We start from the raw sequence: 19,044 nt of genomic DNA, 5'->3' as shown, positions 1-19,044 counted from the left end.
GAGCCTGGGATGCTGGCATGGCTGCTGGTAATGGTCCTTATCATCATTTCTTCTCTTGTTATTCCCCTCAAAACTCTCAATATAAATCTCACTTCCTGCTATAAGTAAAGGTCAAATAAAGATATTTTCAGGCACACACACAAAAATAAAATTGAATGTTTGGGAAAGACTCCAAGGCATGTGTCTAAAAAAACTTATTAAAAAACTAGGTGGAGAGTGAAAAAGTTGGCTTAAAGCTCAGCATTCAGAAAACGAAGATCATGGCATTCAGTCCCATCACTTCATGGGAAATAGATGGGGAAATAGTGGAAACGGTGGCTGACTTTATTTTTTTGGGCTCCAAAATCACTGCAGATGGTGACTGCAGCCATGAAATTAAAAGACGCTTACTCCTTGGAAGGAAAGTTATGACCAACCTAGATAGCATATTCAAAAGCAGAGACATTACTTTGCCAACAAAAGTTTGTCTAGTCAAGGCTATGGTTCATATATGGATGTGAGAGTTGGACTGTGAAGAAGGCTGAGCGCCGAAGAATTGATGCTTTTGAACTGTGATGTTGGAGAAGACTCTTGAGAGTCCCTTGGACTGCAAGGAGATCCAACCAGTCCATTCTGAAGGAGATCAGCCCTGGGATTTCTTTGGAAGGAATGATGCTAAAGCTGAAACTCCAGGACTTTGGCCACCTCATGCTAAGAGTTGACTCATTGGAAAAGACTCTGATGCTGGGAGGGATTGGGGGCAGGAGGAGAAGGGGATGACAGAGGATGAGATGGCTGGATGGCATCACTGACTCGAGGGACGTGAGTCTGGGTGAACTCCGGGAATTGGTGATGGACAGGGAAGCCTGGCGTGCTGCAATTCATGGGGTTGCAAAGAGTCGGACATGACTGAGCGACTGAACTGAACTGAACTGAGGTGTGAGACAACTATAATAGGAAAAACTGCCTGATAATATACAAACTGCTTAGAAAGGATCTTTTTTTTTTTTTTTTAAACTTTACATAATTGTATTAGTTTTGCCAAATAAATTATTGACCTCCTTAGAGAATAAAATGAAAAGAAAAGAAAAAGAAAGTAACTGGAAGAGCCTTACAGGTACAGATAAAGCTAGGAAACTAGTTGTGGTTTTATGTAAGAAAAATAATTTTTAACTCCGATTAGTTGCCAAAGAATGGGCCTTGCTGCTGCTGCTGCTGCTGCTAAGTCGCTTCAGTCATGTCCGACTCTGTGCGACCCCATAGACGGCAGCCCACCAATCTACATCAAAAGATAGGGAAATAAATGTACATCTACATGTTTTAGGTTAAGATAATACAATATTTAAGATATCTTCTTTTCAACTGATCAACCACCCATTGGTCCCAATCAAGTCTAATGAAGGGTTTCTCCAACTTCATCAAATAGTTGTAAAATTAAGCAGTAAGATGTATGAAAGTGCTTCATAAACTATAATGTGAAATATAAATGTGAGCTATCTGTAATTAAAGTGTAATAAATAGATTTAGTCCTTTTGATGATATACACAAAATACAGACCAGGAGAAAAAGTAGATATTTGAGAAACTCTCTATTTTCCTGAGCACTTCCTTGGAATGTTACTGATAGAGCTAACATTCACTCACAGTATGGAAAAGAGAATAGTGAAAAGAACAGACATGCTTCCCAGTATGAGGTCTGTGTGCATAAAAAAGGAGTGCAAGGGAAGAATACCTTCAAGTCAGGACCAAAAACGATAAACTTCAGTTGTCACCGAATAAATCTAACTTCTATTCATTTCAACCACGAAACATATACATCTGGGGTTGTCCATCTGCAAATTTCTAAACTTAAGCTATATACTCCCACCTTGGCTTCCAGTTGCCGTGGGTCTCGGCCACCCGAGAGCGCACAGTGAAGCAAGGCCATCCTCTCACAGTCCAGCCGGGCATTCCGCAGGAACTCCACTAAATACGACTGGTTGAGGAGTGCCCTGTAGAGCTTTCCAGAACGTGAATCCAGGACCAGAGACCCTGACAGTGACTGTAAAGGACTATGAGGTAGCATGTCAATCACTTCACTGTTTTCTGGCCAAAAAAAAAAAAAAAGTAGATCAGCAGATAAAAGAACCCCACTCCCCCAAATATAAATATTAACATTTAAATGAACCCAAACAGATCACGTTCACGAGGGAAAAACTACAGGCATACCTGTCAGAAACAGACTGTGGCAGATCAGGTCTGGATGTTGAATGTTAAGGAGATGAAAGAAATGACCAGGTAAGTAAACGGCCACATAATAGTCTATGGAAGAGAGATTTAAGTCAGCTCCAAGTGGCAAGTGCTGCACAGTACAGATTAAAGTCAACAACTTTACAGTATCCCTATTTTTCTTTGAACCTCTTAAAACACAGAAATTTTGACCAATGTAACAAAAAGCTGTCTGATGTCAGTACGTTTCATCTTACTAGCAAGATATCATTTATTTCTACCTATAGCTTTCTTCAGATATTTAGCTATGGTTATCTTAATTTATATCTGTAATTTTGTTTATGAATTGTGGCTTTATATAAATCTGAATGAACTCTGAGAACAAATCAGAATTAAAAAAATATCCAGCAACATGAATTATTCCTTAATATGACAGGCTGGAAATAGTTTATCATGGGAATTTCCTTCATAATTTCTGACATGTGAGGGAAGTTCTAAAATTTAGTTTCTTATGTTTGTCCACTGCTCATTGTCACCATTATCGTCAGCAGCAGCATTTTCTCTAAAGAACCTTCAAACTGATATTCATCAAAACAATCTCTGTAGGCATTCTGACACTTCATGATGTACTAATTTGATTCCTTGCATAACAAGCTGCCTAGAATTCACACCTTCACAGTCCCTTCATAAGATATTTTTGTACAAAGAACAGGATTTTTGTATACGGATTGAGGCAAGGTATACAAAATAGGTTTCTGGAGAAGGGGGCAGGATAGAAGTAGTCCTTGCCAATAATTTTTCTAGGATCTTAGAAAAACAGAAAAATTCATATAGTAGGAGTGAATTTCATACAGATGAAGCATTTAGATTATTAATATAAGCGAACCAGCTAGACTCGTTTTTCTCCCTAAGAAGTAAAGAAATACATGCTGATAATTATTTGCATAAAAGGCATTCTGAGGATGTAAAACTCTAAATAGTTGACTTATGACTGTCCTTTCAAGTCACTGTGGATTAAGTGATGTTAAAGTACTTAGCATAAGTGGTTGCGATGTTATCATTATGGCAGCACTTAAGTAGAAAAACACAAATCATGATACGGTAGGGCACAATGGAAAGACATCGTGACCTAAATTAACTCCTCATTCTACCACTTACTTAACCAATTAACTAAGGTAGTACTATGTCCCTGGGAAAGGGGGCGTTTGGAAATACATGAGGGTGTTCTAAGCTGTCACAATTATTGAGGCAGAGGGGAGATTTACACGGCCATTTGATGAATGAGTGGGCTCCAAGAATGTCAAATCCCTCAGTGTGCACACAAAAGTTACTGTCTCATCAAAAGTGTCAGTAGCACCTGTGGTAGGCTGACCATCCCAAAGATGTTCATGTGGTAATCCCCAGAGCCTATGAATATGTCACCTCAAGTGATAAAGGAGACCTTGAAGTTGTGATTAAGGATCTTGAGATAGGAGTATCCTGCATTACCCAGTTGGACCCAATGTAATCACAAATGGTTTTATAAGGAAGAAGAGGAAGATCTGACTACAGAAGAGAAGACTATAAGATGATGAAAGAGACTGGAGTGATGTGATCACAAGCCAAGAGATGCTAGCCTTTAGATGCTGGAGGAGGCAAAGAGTCAACTCTTCCCTGAAATCTCCAGAAGGAACCATTTCTACCCCTACCTTGATGCCCTAAGACTTGCTCATTTTAGAATTTTGACCTCCAGAACCACAAGACAATGTGTTGTTTATTTAAGGGCTAAAATTGTGGTGATTTCTTATTGTAGCAATAAACTAATATAAGATCTTCGGGGATCTTCCCAACACAGGGGTTGAACCCAGGTCTCCCACATTGCAGGTGGATTCTTTACCAGCTGAGCCACAAGGGAAGCAGTGCCCCCGATAAGAGACACTAAAAGAAGTTTGAGTACACAACACAGACTTTCTGAGTTTCAGTTTCATTATCTGTAAAGTAGGGATTCTTTACCAACTGAGCTATCAACATTCAGAAAACTAAGATCATGGCATCCAGTCCCATTACTTCATGGCTAATAGATGAAGAAAAAGTGGAAACAGTGGCTGACTTTATTTTGGGGGGCTCCAAAATCACTGCAGATAGTGACTGCAGCCATGAAATTAAAAGACACTTGCTCCTTGGAAGAAAAGTTATGACCAACCTAGACAGCATATTAAAAAGCAGAGACATTACTTTGTCAATAAAGATCCGTCTAGTCAAGGCTATGGTTTTTCTAGTAGTCATGTATGGATGTGAGAGTTGGATTATAAAGAAAGCTGAGCACCAAAAAATTGATGCTTTTGAACTGCGGTGTTGGAGAAGACTCTTGAGAGTCCCTTGGACTGCAAGGAGATCCAATCAGTCCATCCTAAAGGAGATCAGTCCTGAATATTCACTGGAAAGACTGATGTTGAAGCTGAAACTCCAATACTTTAAGTGGCCACCTGATGCAAACAACTGACTCATTTGAAAAGACCCTGATGCTGGGAAAGATTGAAGGTGGGAGGAGATGGGGACGACAGAGGATGAGATGGTTGGATGGCATCACTGACTCAATAGACATGAGTTTGAGTAAACTTCGGGAGTTGGTGATGGACAGGGAGGCCTGGCATGTTGCAGTCCATGGGGTTGCAAAGAGTTGGACATGACTGAGTGACTGAACTGAACTGAACTGAAAGTAGGGATAACATCACCAAGAAAAACTGCTGTAAAGATGAAGAGAACTCAAGCAAAACACTTAGAATATAGTGTTAATTGAGAAAAGACAGTTTTTTAATGTATAAATATATCTCTCTTATATAGAGGTGGTTTGGGGTTCATGAAAAACTTCCCTCAAAACTCTATTCTTTAATATTTAAATCAATATAAGCTCCTTCTAACAGGGTGACACTTCAGGGAAATTACATGCGATAAATTGCAAAAAGACCTCACTCAAAAAGCAATACTGTTGTCATAAAAGTCACCTCTAGAATAGTTTTAATCTTGGGTACAAACTTGTGCCTATGTAACAAAATCTGTTTCAAGAAAGAAAGACAAGTTATGTAAGATAGCCTATTTTTACCATAAGCTCTACTATTTTTGCACTCTCCACACTCTAAAGATCATAGATTAAATCATGGCTGTCCCTATGAAGAGTCATTCCTAGGGGTTAAAAAAAAAAAAAAGGAAGCATACATTTGACCTTGCAAAATGGGAAGTTTTTTTAACGGAAAGTTTCCCACATCACTCTAGAGATGGGATACTGCTATAGCTTTGCTGATAAGAATCAAGTCTCAGACCCAGGAAATCTTATATTTATCTCTCTTACCACAGGATACAGTAGAATCAGGCCTCTCAAAAACAATTTCCCACAGGTTCAGAGCTCATATTAAAAACTGCCACATATTGGCCCACTTAGCATAGGATATCTCCCCTCATCAACAGTATCATTCAAAATAAAAATCTTTTTTTTTGCAACAGTGTGGATAGACCTAGAGAGTATTATGCTTAGTGAAATAAGTCAGATAGAGAAGTAAGAAATATTCTGTATCACTTATATGAAGAATCTAAAAAAATAAAACAATTATCTATAACAAAGCAAAAGCAGACTTACAGAGAACAGATTAGTGGTTACCAGTGAGGAGAGAGAATAAGGGCAAAATAAGGGTAGGAGATTAAGAGGTAGAAAGTAAATAAGCTACAAAGATATATTTTACAGACAAGGAAACATAGCCATTATTTTGTAATAACTTTAAGTGGAGTATAATCTATAAAGTAATGAATCACTGTTGTGCACCTGAAATTAATATAATATTGTGAGTTAATTACACTTCAATTTAAAAGATAAAAAAAAATTATAAACTTTCTTATCGTTTTGGTTCTTTCTTTGCCCAGTTCCTTTACAAGCTTTTGCCATGATAGTAGGCAAACTGGGAAACAGGGATAAAGAAAATATTAAAGAACCCATCTACTCTAAACCTGAAGTTTTTCTTTTAAAAATACTGTGCCATGTCCCATATGCAGGCAAGCAATAGTTCTGTTTAGTCTTGTACTAACCAATCGGTTTGTGCCCACTCATCCCAACTGTCATGGAAAAGCAGCTTTCCACTGGGAGCCACAATAAATCCCTTCTTTATTGGCTTCATTATAGACTCACTTAATATTTTTTTTTCACTTAATGTATTTAAGTTTAATACTCAAGTTCCCTTTACCATATTTACTCAGTGAAAAACAACTCACTCAAGCTGATCTATCTATAAATGATTTATGGGACTCAGAAGTTTTTAGCAATTAGTAACAGGGAACAGATGATTTCTCACAGGTTTTTGTCTCTAAAATCAAGGGACAACATGATGTATTATTTCTCATAGGCTTTTAAGAAACATCTCATTCACTATCATCATTTTTATACTAACAAATGATCTTTTAGGATTGCTACTAAAAACACAGGAACACTGACATCCTAGGTTCTAAGAAGGGAGATACATTCTCCCTGCACCATCCCGCCTTTCAAAAAGCTCATTTTGGTGGTGGTAGGGGTGTATCCAGAGAAAACCTTCCCCTATCTGGCTTCAAAAAGGTCAGTCATAGTCATCACAACCTGAGTCCCAAAGAGGCATGAGAAAATGGGGTGCAAAGAAAAAACAAGGCCTAACATGTACCAGAAGGAAAGGTCAGAGCAGAGAGAGACATATGCTGCTCACTCACCAAGGTTGAGAAAAGTAATGCCCTTTGTCACATGTGAGTCAACACTCCCAAGAGTAGTAGTGAAGGTTTTGCTGTGCCCTGTGGAGAGAACACCAAGCCAGAGAAAGGATGTTAAGAAACAAAGAGCTGCAATTCCACCCAAGGCAATGACTACACATCATACTCTCCACACTGAGTAACTGTGAAACTGACAAAGCAAGTATCTTCAGAGTCCTAGAGCTCATGGTTCCCCCCTCATTCTCCAGAAGCCAGCACTGAAGATGGATCACCTGAGTGGAGTCACAAGCCAATAGTTGTTCTGGGCTTACACATAATCTTAGAGCTTAAAAGGTGGGTTGTGCTGGGACAGAAGGATCTGAGGAACTTGACTTAAGAATCCAAGAGATGGAGCAGACCAGGTGGCTCTTTGGCCCTCCTGCCTCTAGGCTCACTGCCACACTCTTGTGGTCATTAAGGCCCTTGAAGGCTTCTCTGAATCACTGAGGAAGCCCACTGTGAGTCAGAGAGGGTGTTTATCTAGTACACTCAGGCTAGTACTGGGCTTCACTTTCCATTCTTCTAACTCTTAATCATGGTTATTAGCTCTTAGTACGACTTTCAGAAAAGTTCTATTTACTGACTTTAATTATTAACCATTTGAAAAAGGTATTAAAATGTTCCACAAATATCAAACTTGTATTATTAAAGCATGCATATAGGTCTTCTGAATTTTCTTGTTTTCTTCATTATTAAGTTATTAAACATTTTTTACTTTGATCTCTAACTTCTGAATGTAACATTAGGCAGAATAAAATCTCGTGTGACCTGGCATAGTTTCTTTCGAAAACCCTAATTTTAAATAATTTTAAGTCTACCCACAGTATTATTATATAACTACTAATTTTAGGCAACTAAACAAGCAGAATAAATACTCTTTAGCATGGTTCAGGCTAAAACTATTAAAAGTCAATTTTAAAACTATTAAAGGGCACTCTGATGTCAACTACAGACCTAGAAAAGATTGGACACTTTACTCCTGTCCTCCAGGCTGACTATTGATATGTCAATTTCTTGGGCCACAGATGTTATGAAATGAAATAAATCTATCTTAGGTCTAAGAGCTGTTAAAGTCTAAGATGGTAGAAACTTATTTAACTAAAACCTTATGTACCTTTGTAAGCTAAATCTATAGGTACCTTTCAATTAGTAATAATATAAAAATCAAAAACACACCATCAGCAAATACATCCCTTTGCATTGGTCTATAGGCCTGGTAAAAAGATATAGGTCAGGAAAAAATATATATTACACAATATTATTTTAAAAATAACTAGCTAACAACACTCATCATTCATAAATTTCTTTAGGAAATATGTATTATATAGGTACACAGATATATGATGTACTGATCAAATTTGTTATAAGGTAATAAAACTTTAAAATCTATATACTTTGCTATTTGGAAAAAATGATTATGTTAAAAAAAGAATAAATGAAAAATACCTTTATGAAAGTAAAACACTGAATATGTGATTTGTTCCCAAGAGTCAAAGTTCGGGCAGTAACATACACACAAACTTCCTAGAAGGAAGAAAGTATTTAGTAAAGCTTAAAAGAATCACCGACAAATAAAGTTTCCTAAGCTACTTATCCTTACTGCCATTCCTTTAGATGTTCTGCCTCAATTTACCTCATAGATTATTCCCAAATTCTAGAAATTAACTATTAACATGTTGCTAAGAAATTTCAATTCAACAATTACTCACCACACACTATATGCAATGTATTGCGTAGACTATTGAAGGCTAGGAAAATGAAGAAAGACTTCCATATATGAAATTATGGGAGTCTAGAGAAGTTTACAAAGCTTCATGAGATTCTCCTTATATACATATCCTCCCCTGTGCTCTTTTTAAGTTTGTTCTCCAGCCATTACTAATAGCTATGGACCCCAGTTAATCAAAAATATGTCTCCTTCTTACAGAAAGTTTCCAGTCTTATTATTTATTTACAATGGAAGGCAAACTGAGGCAATGAGAGCGAGTGGTGTGTGAGCCTGTTCCCACCTGTATTTAGGTCACTGAGGTCCATGGCCCAAGGTCAAAGGAGAGCTCCTGGGATAGACTGGTTTTTCCAGATAAGCCCTGACCGCCTTCACTTAGCCCACCACTTCAGAACAACCTCAGCCTGCCCACCCACTTCAATGTGTAAAACTGTCCATTACGTCCAGCAGCTGCTGCCACCTGTATATCTGGGTAAATTCATCAATGACTTACAAATGACGGCATTATGCTAAGACGGATACTTCTATTCTAATGCTAGCATTTATGTGATCACCTGAAATAGGAGATTTCTAGGGTGGAAAGGAACTTGACAAATCTGGTTCTAGTCCCAGAGTGAATATTAACTAGCTATGTGAACTCTATTATTATTCTACTTCAGTGAATCATTTCCTCTACCATACTCCACTCGAGTTCCTTTGTTAAAAATCATGGTAGGGAAAAAAGGTCCATTTTCCCTAAGAAGGCTATTTCAGGACATATTTAAGCATTCTGTTATAATATTTATCAGTTTTGACTCTTTTAATGATTTTTAAGATTGCAATATATTGTTAGAAATTCATTTTATTGCAATATTTTCAACATGAAATGACAAAAAGAATAACTTTATCAGATTAAAAAAGGTAACAATTCTGTTAGATTTTAAATTACCATTATGCTTAATGACCACACAATAATACCTTTATTTAAAACTACAGCAGACTCACTAAGAGTAAAATAATGCTATACTAAAGCATAAACAAAAATAGTAATTAAAAGAGTTACCAAAGTCCCATGTACCACTTTGAATACTTTCATATAGTAAACATTCTATATGTTTACTATAGAATGTAAACCTATTGGTTTATCCTGTTCTTTTATGTTTTATGATCACAAGGACAAAGACATTTTTAGCAGACAGATAAAACTTCAGCCTCTGTCTGACAATAAAGAAATAAGAATTAAAATAAGGTACCACATTTTCCCTTAAAAATTAACAAAGTTTTAAAAATTATAATCAATTCTGCCAATGGAAGAACAATCTCAAATAACAGTAATGAAAAGGTGAACTAGTACAACCTCTCTGAAAAACAGTTTTGCACAGAATGAAATATATTCACACCTGTTGACCCAGCAATTGTTCTTTTAGGAATCTGTCCTGAGGAATGAGCATGAAATGTAAACAATATAAGGAAGATTATAATCTGCATTCTAGAAAAAAAATCTCTACACACCATTCTTTAGAGAATCGAGGTTATTGTTTTCCTTGTTTTGAAGAAAGTTAACATGAGATGTAGAATAAACTTACGTAAAAACATACACTGAAAGCCATATTAGATTTCATAGCAAGTATCTCCAAACAGGTTGTAGCTTAGTCACCCTTCTCAATCCCAAAGAGGGGAAAAAGACACAGCAAGGGGAAATGGACTGTGCACAGGCTCTGCAAACCTGTCCCGCTCCTAGAATTTTCTCTGATAGCGTCAATGTTCTAAATCTGGTTCTAAATCTGGTAGCCATGAGCCACATGTGACTACCGAGCATTTAAAAGACAGCTACTGTGACTGACAAACTCCTTTTAAATTTTATTTGATTTTAACAACTTAAATAGCTGCACATGGCTAGTGGCTACCATACTGGACAACACAACTCTGGAGCACTGGTTCTCACCTCTGAAAGCACATTAAAGCTTCCTGAGTTCACAGATACCTAGGCTCCATTTGAGACCACTAAATCAGAATCTCTGGGGCTGATACTCAGGCATCAGTATTTTTTAAATTTGCCTGAATCATATTAATTGAAATCTCTAAGCCTCAGTTTCCTCATCTGTAAATAAAGAAAACATAGCACCTCCTTCATATGGTTCTAATATGAGTGTTAAATGAGATAATATGTATAAAGCTCTGGCAAAAAAGTTATATGTAGTCATAAAGGTTAGCTGCTATTATTATTATTCCAGAATAATTTTGCTGCTATTTATGAGTTGAGGGAAGTCAGAGTTTGGGGGGTGGGGGGGGAAAGCATGCTCTTAATGGTGTATCCAGAGATGTTTAATGAATATTCATCAATGATGAAGATAATATCTCAAAGTTGGCTAGCCTGGGGGAAACCATTTGGACAATGAAAGCTATTATGGACAAAGTTTTCCAAGGGAAATTATCTCATTGTAAAAAGCTCTATAAAATGCTAAACAGAGGCCTAATTCTGGGAACTTGTGAAGGGCAACTCTTACAATTAAATGTGCAGGACGGAGAAGTTACACTTTTCACCCCTCACCACCTCCCAGTAGGTGGTGCACAAGAAAGAATTACAGCCACTACAGACTCAGAACACACAGAGCATTCTAAGTACCACTTCAGGGTTGACTCTCAAGATAGAGAGTGCAGTCTTTCCTTCAGTGCTTTAGAAAGTCCCTGATTCAGGCTTCTCTGGTAGCTCAGCTGGTAAAGAATCCGCCTGCAGTGCAGGAGATCCTGGTTCGATTCCTGGGTTGGGAAGACCCCTGGAGAAGGGGTAGGCTACCCACTCCAGTATTCCTGGGCTTCCCTTGTGTCTCAACTGGTAAAGAATCCGTCCACAATGCAGGAGACCTGGGTTTGATCCCTGTCAGCGATCAATGCAAAGAAATAGAGGAAAACAACAGAATGGGAAAGACTAGAGATCTCTTCAAGAAAATTAGAGATACCAAGGGAACATTTCATGCAAAGATGGGCTCAATAAGGACAGAAATGGTATGGACCTAACAGAAACAGAAGATATTAAGAAGAGGTGGCAAGAATACACAGAAAAACTGTACAAAAAAGATCTTCACGACAAAGATAATCACGATGGTGTGATCACTCACACTCACCTAAAGCCAGACATCCTGGAATGTGAAGTCAAGTGGGCCTTAGAAAGCATCACTATGAACAAAGGTAGTGGAGGTGATGGAATTCCAGTTGAGCTATTTCAAGTCTTAAAAGATGATGCTGTGAAAGTGCTGCACTCAATATGTCAACAAATTTGGAAAACTCAGCAGTGGCCACAGGACTGGAAAAGGTCAGTTTTCATTCCAATCCCAAAGAAAGGCAATGCCAAAGAATGCTCAAACTACCGCACAATTGCACTCATCTCACACGCTAGCAAAGTAATGCTCAAAATTCTCCAAGCCAGGCTTCAGCAATACATGAACCGTGAGCTTCCAGATGTTCAAGATGGATTTAGAAAAGGCAGAGGAACTAGAGATCAAATTGCCAGCTGGATCATAAATAAAGCAAGAGAGTTCCAGAAAAACATCTATTTCTGCTTTATTGACTATGCCAAAGCCTTTGACTGTGTGGATCACAACAAACTGGAAAATTCTGAAAGAGATGGGAATACCAGACCACCTGACCTGCCTCTTGAGAAACCTGTGTGCAGGTCAGGAGCAACAGTTAGAACTGAACATGGAACAACAGACTGGTTCCAAATAGGAAAAGGAGTACATCAAGTCTGTATATTGTCACCCTGCTTATTTAACTTCTATGCAGAATACATCATGAGAAATGCTGGGCTGGAAGAAGCACAAGCTGGAATCAAGATTGCCGGGAGAAATATCAATAACCTCAGATGTTCAGATGATACCACCCTTATGGCAGAAAGTGAAGAACTAAAGAGTCTCTTGATGAAAGTGAAAGAGGAGAGTGAAAAAATTGGCTTAAAGCTCAACATTCAGAAAACTAAGATCATGGCATCCAGTCCCATCACTTCATGGCAAATAGATGAGGAAACAGTGGCTGACTTTATTTTTGGGGGCTCCAAAATCACTGCAGATGGTGACTGCAGCCATGAAATTAAAAGATGCTTACTCCTTGGAAGGACAGTTATGACCAACCTAGATAGCATATTCGAAAGCAGAGACATTACTTTGCCAACAAAGGTCCGTCTAGTCAAGGCTATGGTTTTTCCAGTAGTCATGTATGGATGTGAGAGTTGGACTATATAGGAAGCTGAGCGCTGAAGAATTGATGCTTTTGAATTGTGGTGTTGGAGAAGACTCTTGAGAGTGCCTTGGACTGCAAGGAGATCCAACCAGTCCATCCTAAAGGAGATCAGTCCTGGGTGTTCATTGGAAGGATTGATGTTGAAGCTGAAACTCCAATACTTTGGCCACCTGATGTGAAGAGCTGATTCATTTGAAAAGACCCTGATGTTGGGAAAGATTGAGAGCAGGAGGAGAAGGGGACAACAGAGGATGAGATGATTGGATGGCATCACCAACTCAATGGACATGGGTTTGGATAGACTCCAGCACGTCTGGATAGGGACTCCAGGAGTCCCTATCCAGGTGATGGATAGGGACGCCCGGCATGCTGTGGTTCATGGGGTCACAAAGAGTCTGACACGACTAAGCAACTGAACTGACTGACCCACTCCAGTATTCTGGCCTGGAGAATTCCATGGACGGTATAGTCCATGGGCTCGCAAAGAGTCGGACACAACTGAGCAACTCAGATAGGGTGTGCAGTCTTTCATTCAAGACTTTAGAAAGTCCCTGATTCACCCTCTTATTGTTAAAAATGTATTAGAAAAAAACTATAGGAACTCATAATCCTAATATATCAGTGGTCTGACATTAACAGAGCACTTTTGCCCACCACTAACTCTTATGATCAGCTTCATCATCAAGATTTTAACCTTGAAATCTCTGAAAGGTAGCAGATTTCATTTCTGAGGGCAGGAAAATTCAGGGCCACGATGCTTTCAAGAATGTAAGAAGCGACAGTGAAAGGACAAAGCACTCTCAATGACCATATGCAACAACTGAAAACAAACGTTATTACAGCATCAGCATGAATGCAATAGTTGAAATAAGTAGAGTTTGTAAAAGGTCCTGAGTCTGTTGGCATTTCTTTCATGAACCATGTTTTCTGTTCTCCACACTAGTGGAAAACTAAGCTTCTTATTATAGAGGGAGCCATATAGGGATTAGACTATTTGCGCCTTTCTCCATTTGCTGAACTAGGTATTTGTTTTAATCACAAAGTTCCAAAAGCTGTTTTTGAAAAGTAATTTGGGAAATACATGAACTGACAACTTATGAGTTGAAAATAAAAAGGGTGCTTCTCTTGGTTTATTTCATCTTAAATCTGAAAGCACCTCATTTGAAACAGGCTTATTTTTTTTATTTCAAAGTTGACTGTGAAAAGCAAGGCTCCTAGACATCACTGAGAAAGGAAAAACAGGCTCTTTCACATCTTTTGCAAAATTGACCTAACATTTCTTAAGATATGTCATAGATGGCCTATTTATAAACTACTACTATTTGTGAGAAATTCCTATGGGAATAAAATAAAACAGAATACAATCTTTACAGAATAAAAGCCTAAAATGATTATTTATATCCAACAAATTTAAAGTAAGTAGCAGGGAAGAACCAACTCTGGGGGCACCACATGAACTCTGGATCTCATTACATCTCACCTTCTAAGCAAATTCACTCTATTAGTTATTTCTCTCTGCTGTATATTGTCATCTTTTCTTTTCCACTAAATATCCTATAAGCATTCAAACATACGACAGTCTCTACCATCTCAAAAAATAATACCCCCACAATTCCACTTCCCCATACAGCTGCTGCCTCTCTTATGCATGTACATGTTGCTATAATTTTTCAATTCTTACATGAGATTTCACCCAGCACAATCAAGATTTTACCTCAATCACCCAGCACAAACCACACACAGTAACTTCCACGCAGCTATAACCCAATGGGCTCCATTTCTCACCACCTACTAAAAGTCACTCTTGTTTATGAAACCCCCTCGGCTCTTGGCTGCTACAACATCTCACTTGGTTTCCCTCTTCTCTCCCCATACTCTTTCCTTTTTCTTTGGATGTTCCACATAAGCTTTGTATATTTATGTCCAGATCTAATTGCTAAACCTCCTCCCTTTTTTGACCCTTTACTTGTGTGAGATGAGTGCAACTGTACAATAGTTCGAGCATTCTTTGTCATTGTCTTTCTTTGGAATTAGAATGAAAACTGACCTTTTCTAGTCCTGTGGCCACCGCTGAGTTTTCCAAATTTGCTGGCATATTGAGTGCAGCACTTTCACAGCATCATCTTTTAGGATTTGAAATAGCTCAACTGGAATTCCACCACCTCCACTAGCTTTGTTTGTAGTGATGCTTCCTAAGGCCTGCATGACTTCACATTCCAGGATGTCTGGTTCTAGGTGAGTGATCACACCATCATGATTATCAGGGTCGTGAAGATCTTTTTTGTACAGTTCTTCTGTGTATTCTTGCCACTTCTTCTTAATATCTTCTGCTTCTGTTAGGTCCATACCATTTCTGTCCTTTATTGTGCCCACCTTTGCATGAAATGTTCCCTTGGTATCTCTAATTTTCTTGAAGAGATCTCTAGCCTTTCCCATTCTGTTGTTTTCCTCTATTTCTTTGCATTGATCGCTGAGGAAGGCTTTCCTATCTCTCCTTGCTATTCTTTGGAACTCTGCATTCAAATGGGTATATCTTTCCTTTTCTCCTTTTGCCTTTGGCTTCTCTTCTTTTCACAGCTATTTGTAAGGTCTCCTCAGAGAATCATTTTGCCTTTTTGCATTTCTTTTTCTTGAGGATGGTCTTGATCCCTGCCTCCTGTACAATGTCATGAACCTCCATCCATAGTTCTTCAGGCACTCTGTCTATCAGATCTAATCCCTTGAATCTATTTGTCACTTCCACTGTATAATCATAGGGATTCAACTTAGGTCATACCTGAATAGTCTAGTGGTTTTCGCTACTTTCTTCAATTTAAGTCTGAATTTGGCAATAAGGAGTTCATGATCTGAGTCACAGTCAGCTCCCAGTCTTGTTTTTTTTTTTTTACTTTCCCAGTCTTGTTTTTGCTGACTGTATAGAGCTTCTCCAACTTTGGCTGCAAAGAATATAATCAATCTGATTTCGGTATTGACCATCTGGTGATGTCCATGTGTAGAGTCTTCTCTTGTGTCTTCTCTTGGGATTCCCTGATGGCTCAGTTGGTAAAGAATCTGCCTGCAATGCGGGAGACCTGGATTCGATCCCTGGGTTGGGAAGATACCCTGGAGAAGGGAAAGGCTATCCACTCTAGTATTCTGGCCTGGAGAATTCCATGGACTCACAAGAGACTGACCCAGACTTGCGCGTGAGTATCCAGGAGTCTCTGGCATAGGTGTGGGTCAGCTGTGGCCTGCTGCAGGGCTGGGGGCACTGAGTGCAGCAGTGTGTGCATGGGACCTTTTGAAGGAGGTCACCATTATCTTTGTTACCTCCACCATAGTTTGGCCTCAGGCCAAATAACAGGGAGGGAACACAGTCCCACCCATTGACAGAAAATTGGATTAAAGATTTACTGAGTATGGTTCTGCCCATCAAAACAAGACCCAGTTTCCACCTCAGTCAAGTCCCTCCCATCAGGAAGCTTACATAAGCCTCTTATCCTTCTCCATCAGAGGGCAGACAGACTGAAAACCACAATCACAGAAAACTAACCAATCTGATCACATGGACCACAGCCTTGTCTAAGTCAAAAAAACTATGAGCTACCCAAGTGCTACCCAAGACGGAGGGGTCATAGTGGAGAATTCTGACAAAACGTGGTCCACTGGAGAAGGGAATGGTAAACCACTTTAATATTCTTGCCTTGAGAACCCCATGAACAGTAAGAAAAGGCAAAAAGATAGGAGACTGAAAGATGAACTCCTCAGGTCGGTAGGTGCCCAGTATGGTACTGGAGATCAGTGGAGAAATAACTCCAGAAAGAAGAGACAGAGCCAAAGCAAAAACAACACACAGTTGTGGATGTGACTGGTGATGTAAGTAAAGTCCGAAGCTGTAAAGAGCAATATTGCATAGGAACCTGGAATGTTAGGTCCAAGAATCAAGGCAAATTGGAGGTGGTCAAACAGGAGATGGCAAGAGTGAACATCGACATTTTAGGAATCAGTGAACTAAAATGGACTGGACTGTGGGAATTTAACTCAGATGACCATTGTATCTAGCACTGTGGGCAAGAATCCCTCAGAAGAAATTGAGTAGCCATCACAGTCAACAAAAGAGTCTGAAATGCAGTACTTGGATGCAATCTCAAAAACGACAGAATGATCTCTGCCATTTCCAAGGCAAACCATTCAATATCACAGTAATCCAAGTCTATGCACTGACCAGTAATGCTGAAGCAGCTGAAGCTGAATGGTTCTATGAAGACCTACAAGACCTTCTAGAACTAACACCCAAGAAAAATGTCCTTTTCATTATAGGGGACTGGAATGCAAAAGTAGGAAGTCAAGATATACCTGGAATAACAGGCAAATTTGGCCTTGGAGTACAGAATGAAGCAGGGCAAAGGCTAATGGAGCTTTGCCAAGAGAACACACTGGTCATAGCAAACACCCTCTTCCAACAACATAAGAGAAGCCACCCTCATCTCTTGCTAAAATCCTCCCATGGTCTGCGAGGCCCTACATGACCTGGCCCCTGCCAACCTCTTCAGATCTCTCTACCAATACTTTTCCTATTGCTCACTCTTCTGCAACTAGTCACCCTGTTCTTAGCTCACATACATCCTTCAAGTATCAAGGGAAATATTATTTCCTGCCCTAAATTCCCCGAGACTGGTTTATAGAGGGACTTGTGGGCTTGAAGGAGACCCGAAATGGAGAGAAAACTATGGGCTGCATTTTGAAAGAGTGAGGTGGAAAAGGAAGCAATTTTCAGGACTAAGAATGCATTGGCTGAGGTAAAACATACTTGTACATATTTGAACATACTATAACAGTATCTTCTATTAAACCTCCACTATATGCTCTCATGGCTCCCTATAATTCTCATTCATAAAATGTACCATGATTCTATTCAAATACTATGTGTGCACTTAATGACCAACATCCGTACTAAGTACTAACTTTCTATTAATGCTCCATAAGTGATAGATCAATGAATACCACATAATATGGCTTTTAAATGAATGTAATTTTAGTCCAAGCACTACTTAACTCTAATAGTAACTGTCCACTCAAGTTGGAGTATTAAATATGGCTATTAGATTTAGTTATTAGAGTTGATTACTTAGATGATTATTAAAGTTAATGAGCAGTTTTTTCATGAGATTCATTGACTGTAATCATACTCCTCTCCTCTCATTTTCAGGCATTATTTCCCCCCATCCCTATTTTTTCTATCTATAATAAACAGGTCTTAAGAGATGGAATACTGTACACTCACAATTTGTATGTGAAGATTTGATTGTCAGCTCAGTAGGTTATAGCATGGCTTTAGAACTTCAACATCAGTAAGCCAGACACAAAAAGTATGTCATTTCTTTACAATTAAGCAGGTGAGAAAATGTAGCTTGATTAAATATGAACCCAGCCCCTCTACTAGAGAAATAATACAAAGAAAAACTTTTAGAACAATAGCTGGACTGTGGCTTCTTTTATACAGACAGCAAATGTACAAAATTACAGTGGAGAAGTTAATTTGGTATGTAAATATCCACATAATCACTTATGTTCAGGATCCATATAGCTGAACAACGGCTAAATATATGGAACTCAAGTAAAACTAAGTAAATTGACAAATACAACCCGGTTCTACCTGTATGGTTGGTAAAAACACATAAGGTCAGGTGTTCGGATAATTCCTCTTTGTCTTGAAGATTACTATATCCAAAGTTGACAAGTCTAAGAACATAAAGGATAAGAATTTACAAATAAGTTACCTCATAAAAGATGTGAGTAACCACTATAATTTATCCACATGTCTCTGAGAAATTTAAGTAGACAACGTGTCTTTTTGTTAAAATAAATAATTAAAACAATAAATTTTCAATCCTTAGTCCAGGAAGATCCCATACACTGCAGACAGCAACTAAATCCATGTGCCACAAATACTGAGCTTCTGGTCTAGAGCCCAGGAACCCCGACTACTGAGCCCTTGTGCCACAACCACTGAAGCCTTCATGCCCTAGAGTCCGTGTTCCACAAGAGAAGCCACCATAATGAGAAGCTACTAGAGAGTAGTCCCCGCTTGCCACAACCAGAGGAAAGCCCACACAGCAATGAAGACCCAACACAGCCAAAAAATAAATAAATAGAATTATTTTTTTAAAAACAGTAATTTTTTAAAATACATGG

At 38.7% G+C, this 19,044-nt stretch overlaps 1 protein-coding gene across 1 annotated transcript in view; it reads right to left on the bottom strand.

Annotated features, from left to right (window-relative positions):
* GSAP (gamma-secretase activating protein) overlaps nt 1-19,044 on the bottom strand; it is a 98,174-nt gene that overhangs the window by 47,388 nt on the left and 31,742 nt on the right. The window contains exons 12-16 of the mRNA XM_055590160.1: nt 18,506-18,591; nt 8,376-8,453; nt 6,894-6,971; nt 2,187-2,279; nt 1,846-2,063 (exon numbers count right to left, since the gene is read on the bottom strand). Coding sequence (XP_055446135.1) covers nt 1,846-2,063; nt 2,187-2,279; nt 6,894-6,971; nt 8,376-8,453; nt 18,506-18,591 — 553 coding nt within the window. The remainder of the gene's footprint in view (nt 1-1,845; nt 2,064-2,186; nt 2,280-6,893; nt 6,972-8,375; nt 8,454-18,505; nt 18,592-19,044) is intronic.

This window comes from Bubalus kerabau, chromosome 8 (assembly GCF_029407905.1).
Source record: "Bubalus kerabau isolate K-KA32 ecotype Philippines breed swamp buffalo chromosome 8, PCC_UOA_SB_1v2, whole genome shotgun sequence".
Lineage (NCBI taxonomy): Eukaryota > Metazoa > Chordata > Mammalia > Artiodactyla > Bovidae > Bubalus > Bubalus kerabau.
This window is presented reverse-complemented; position numbering and strand designations above follow the sequence as displayed.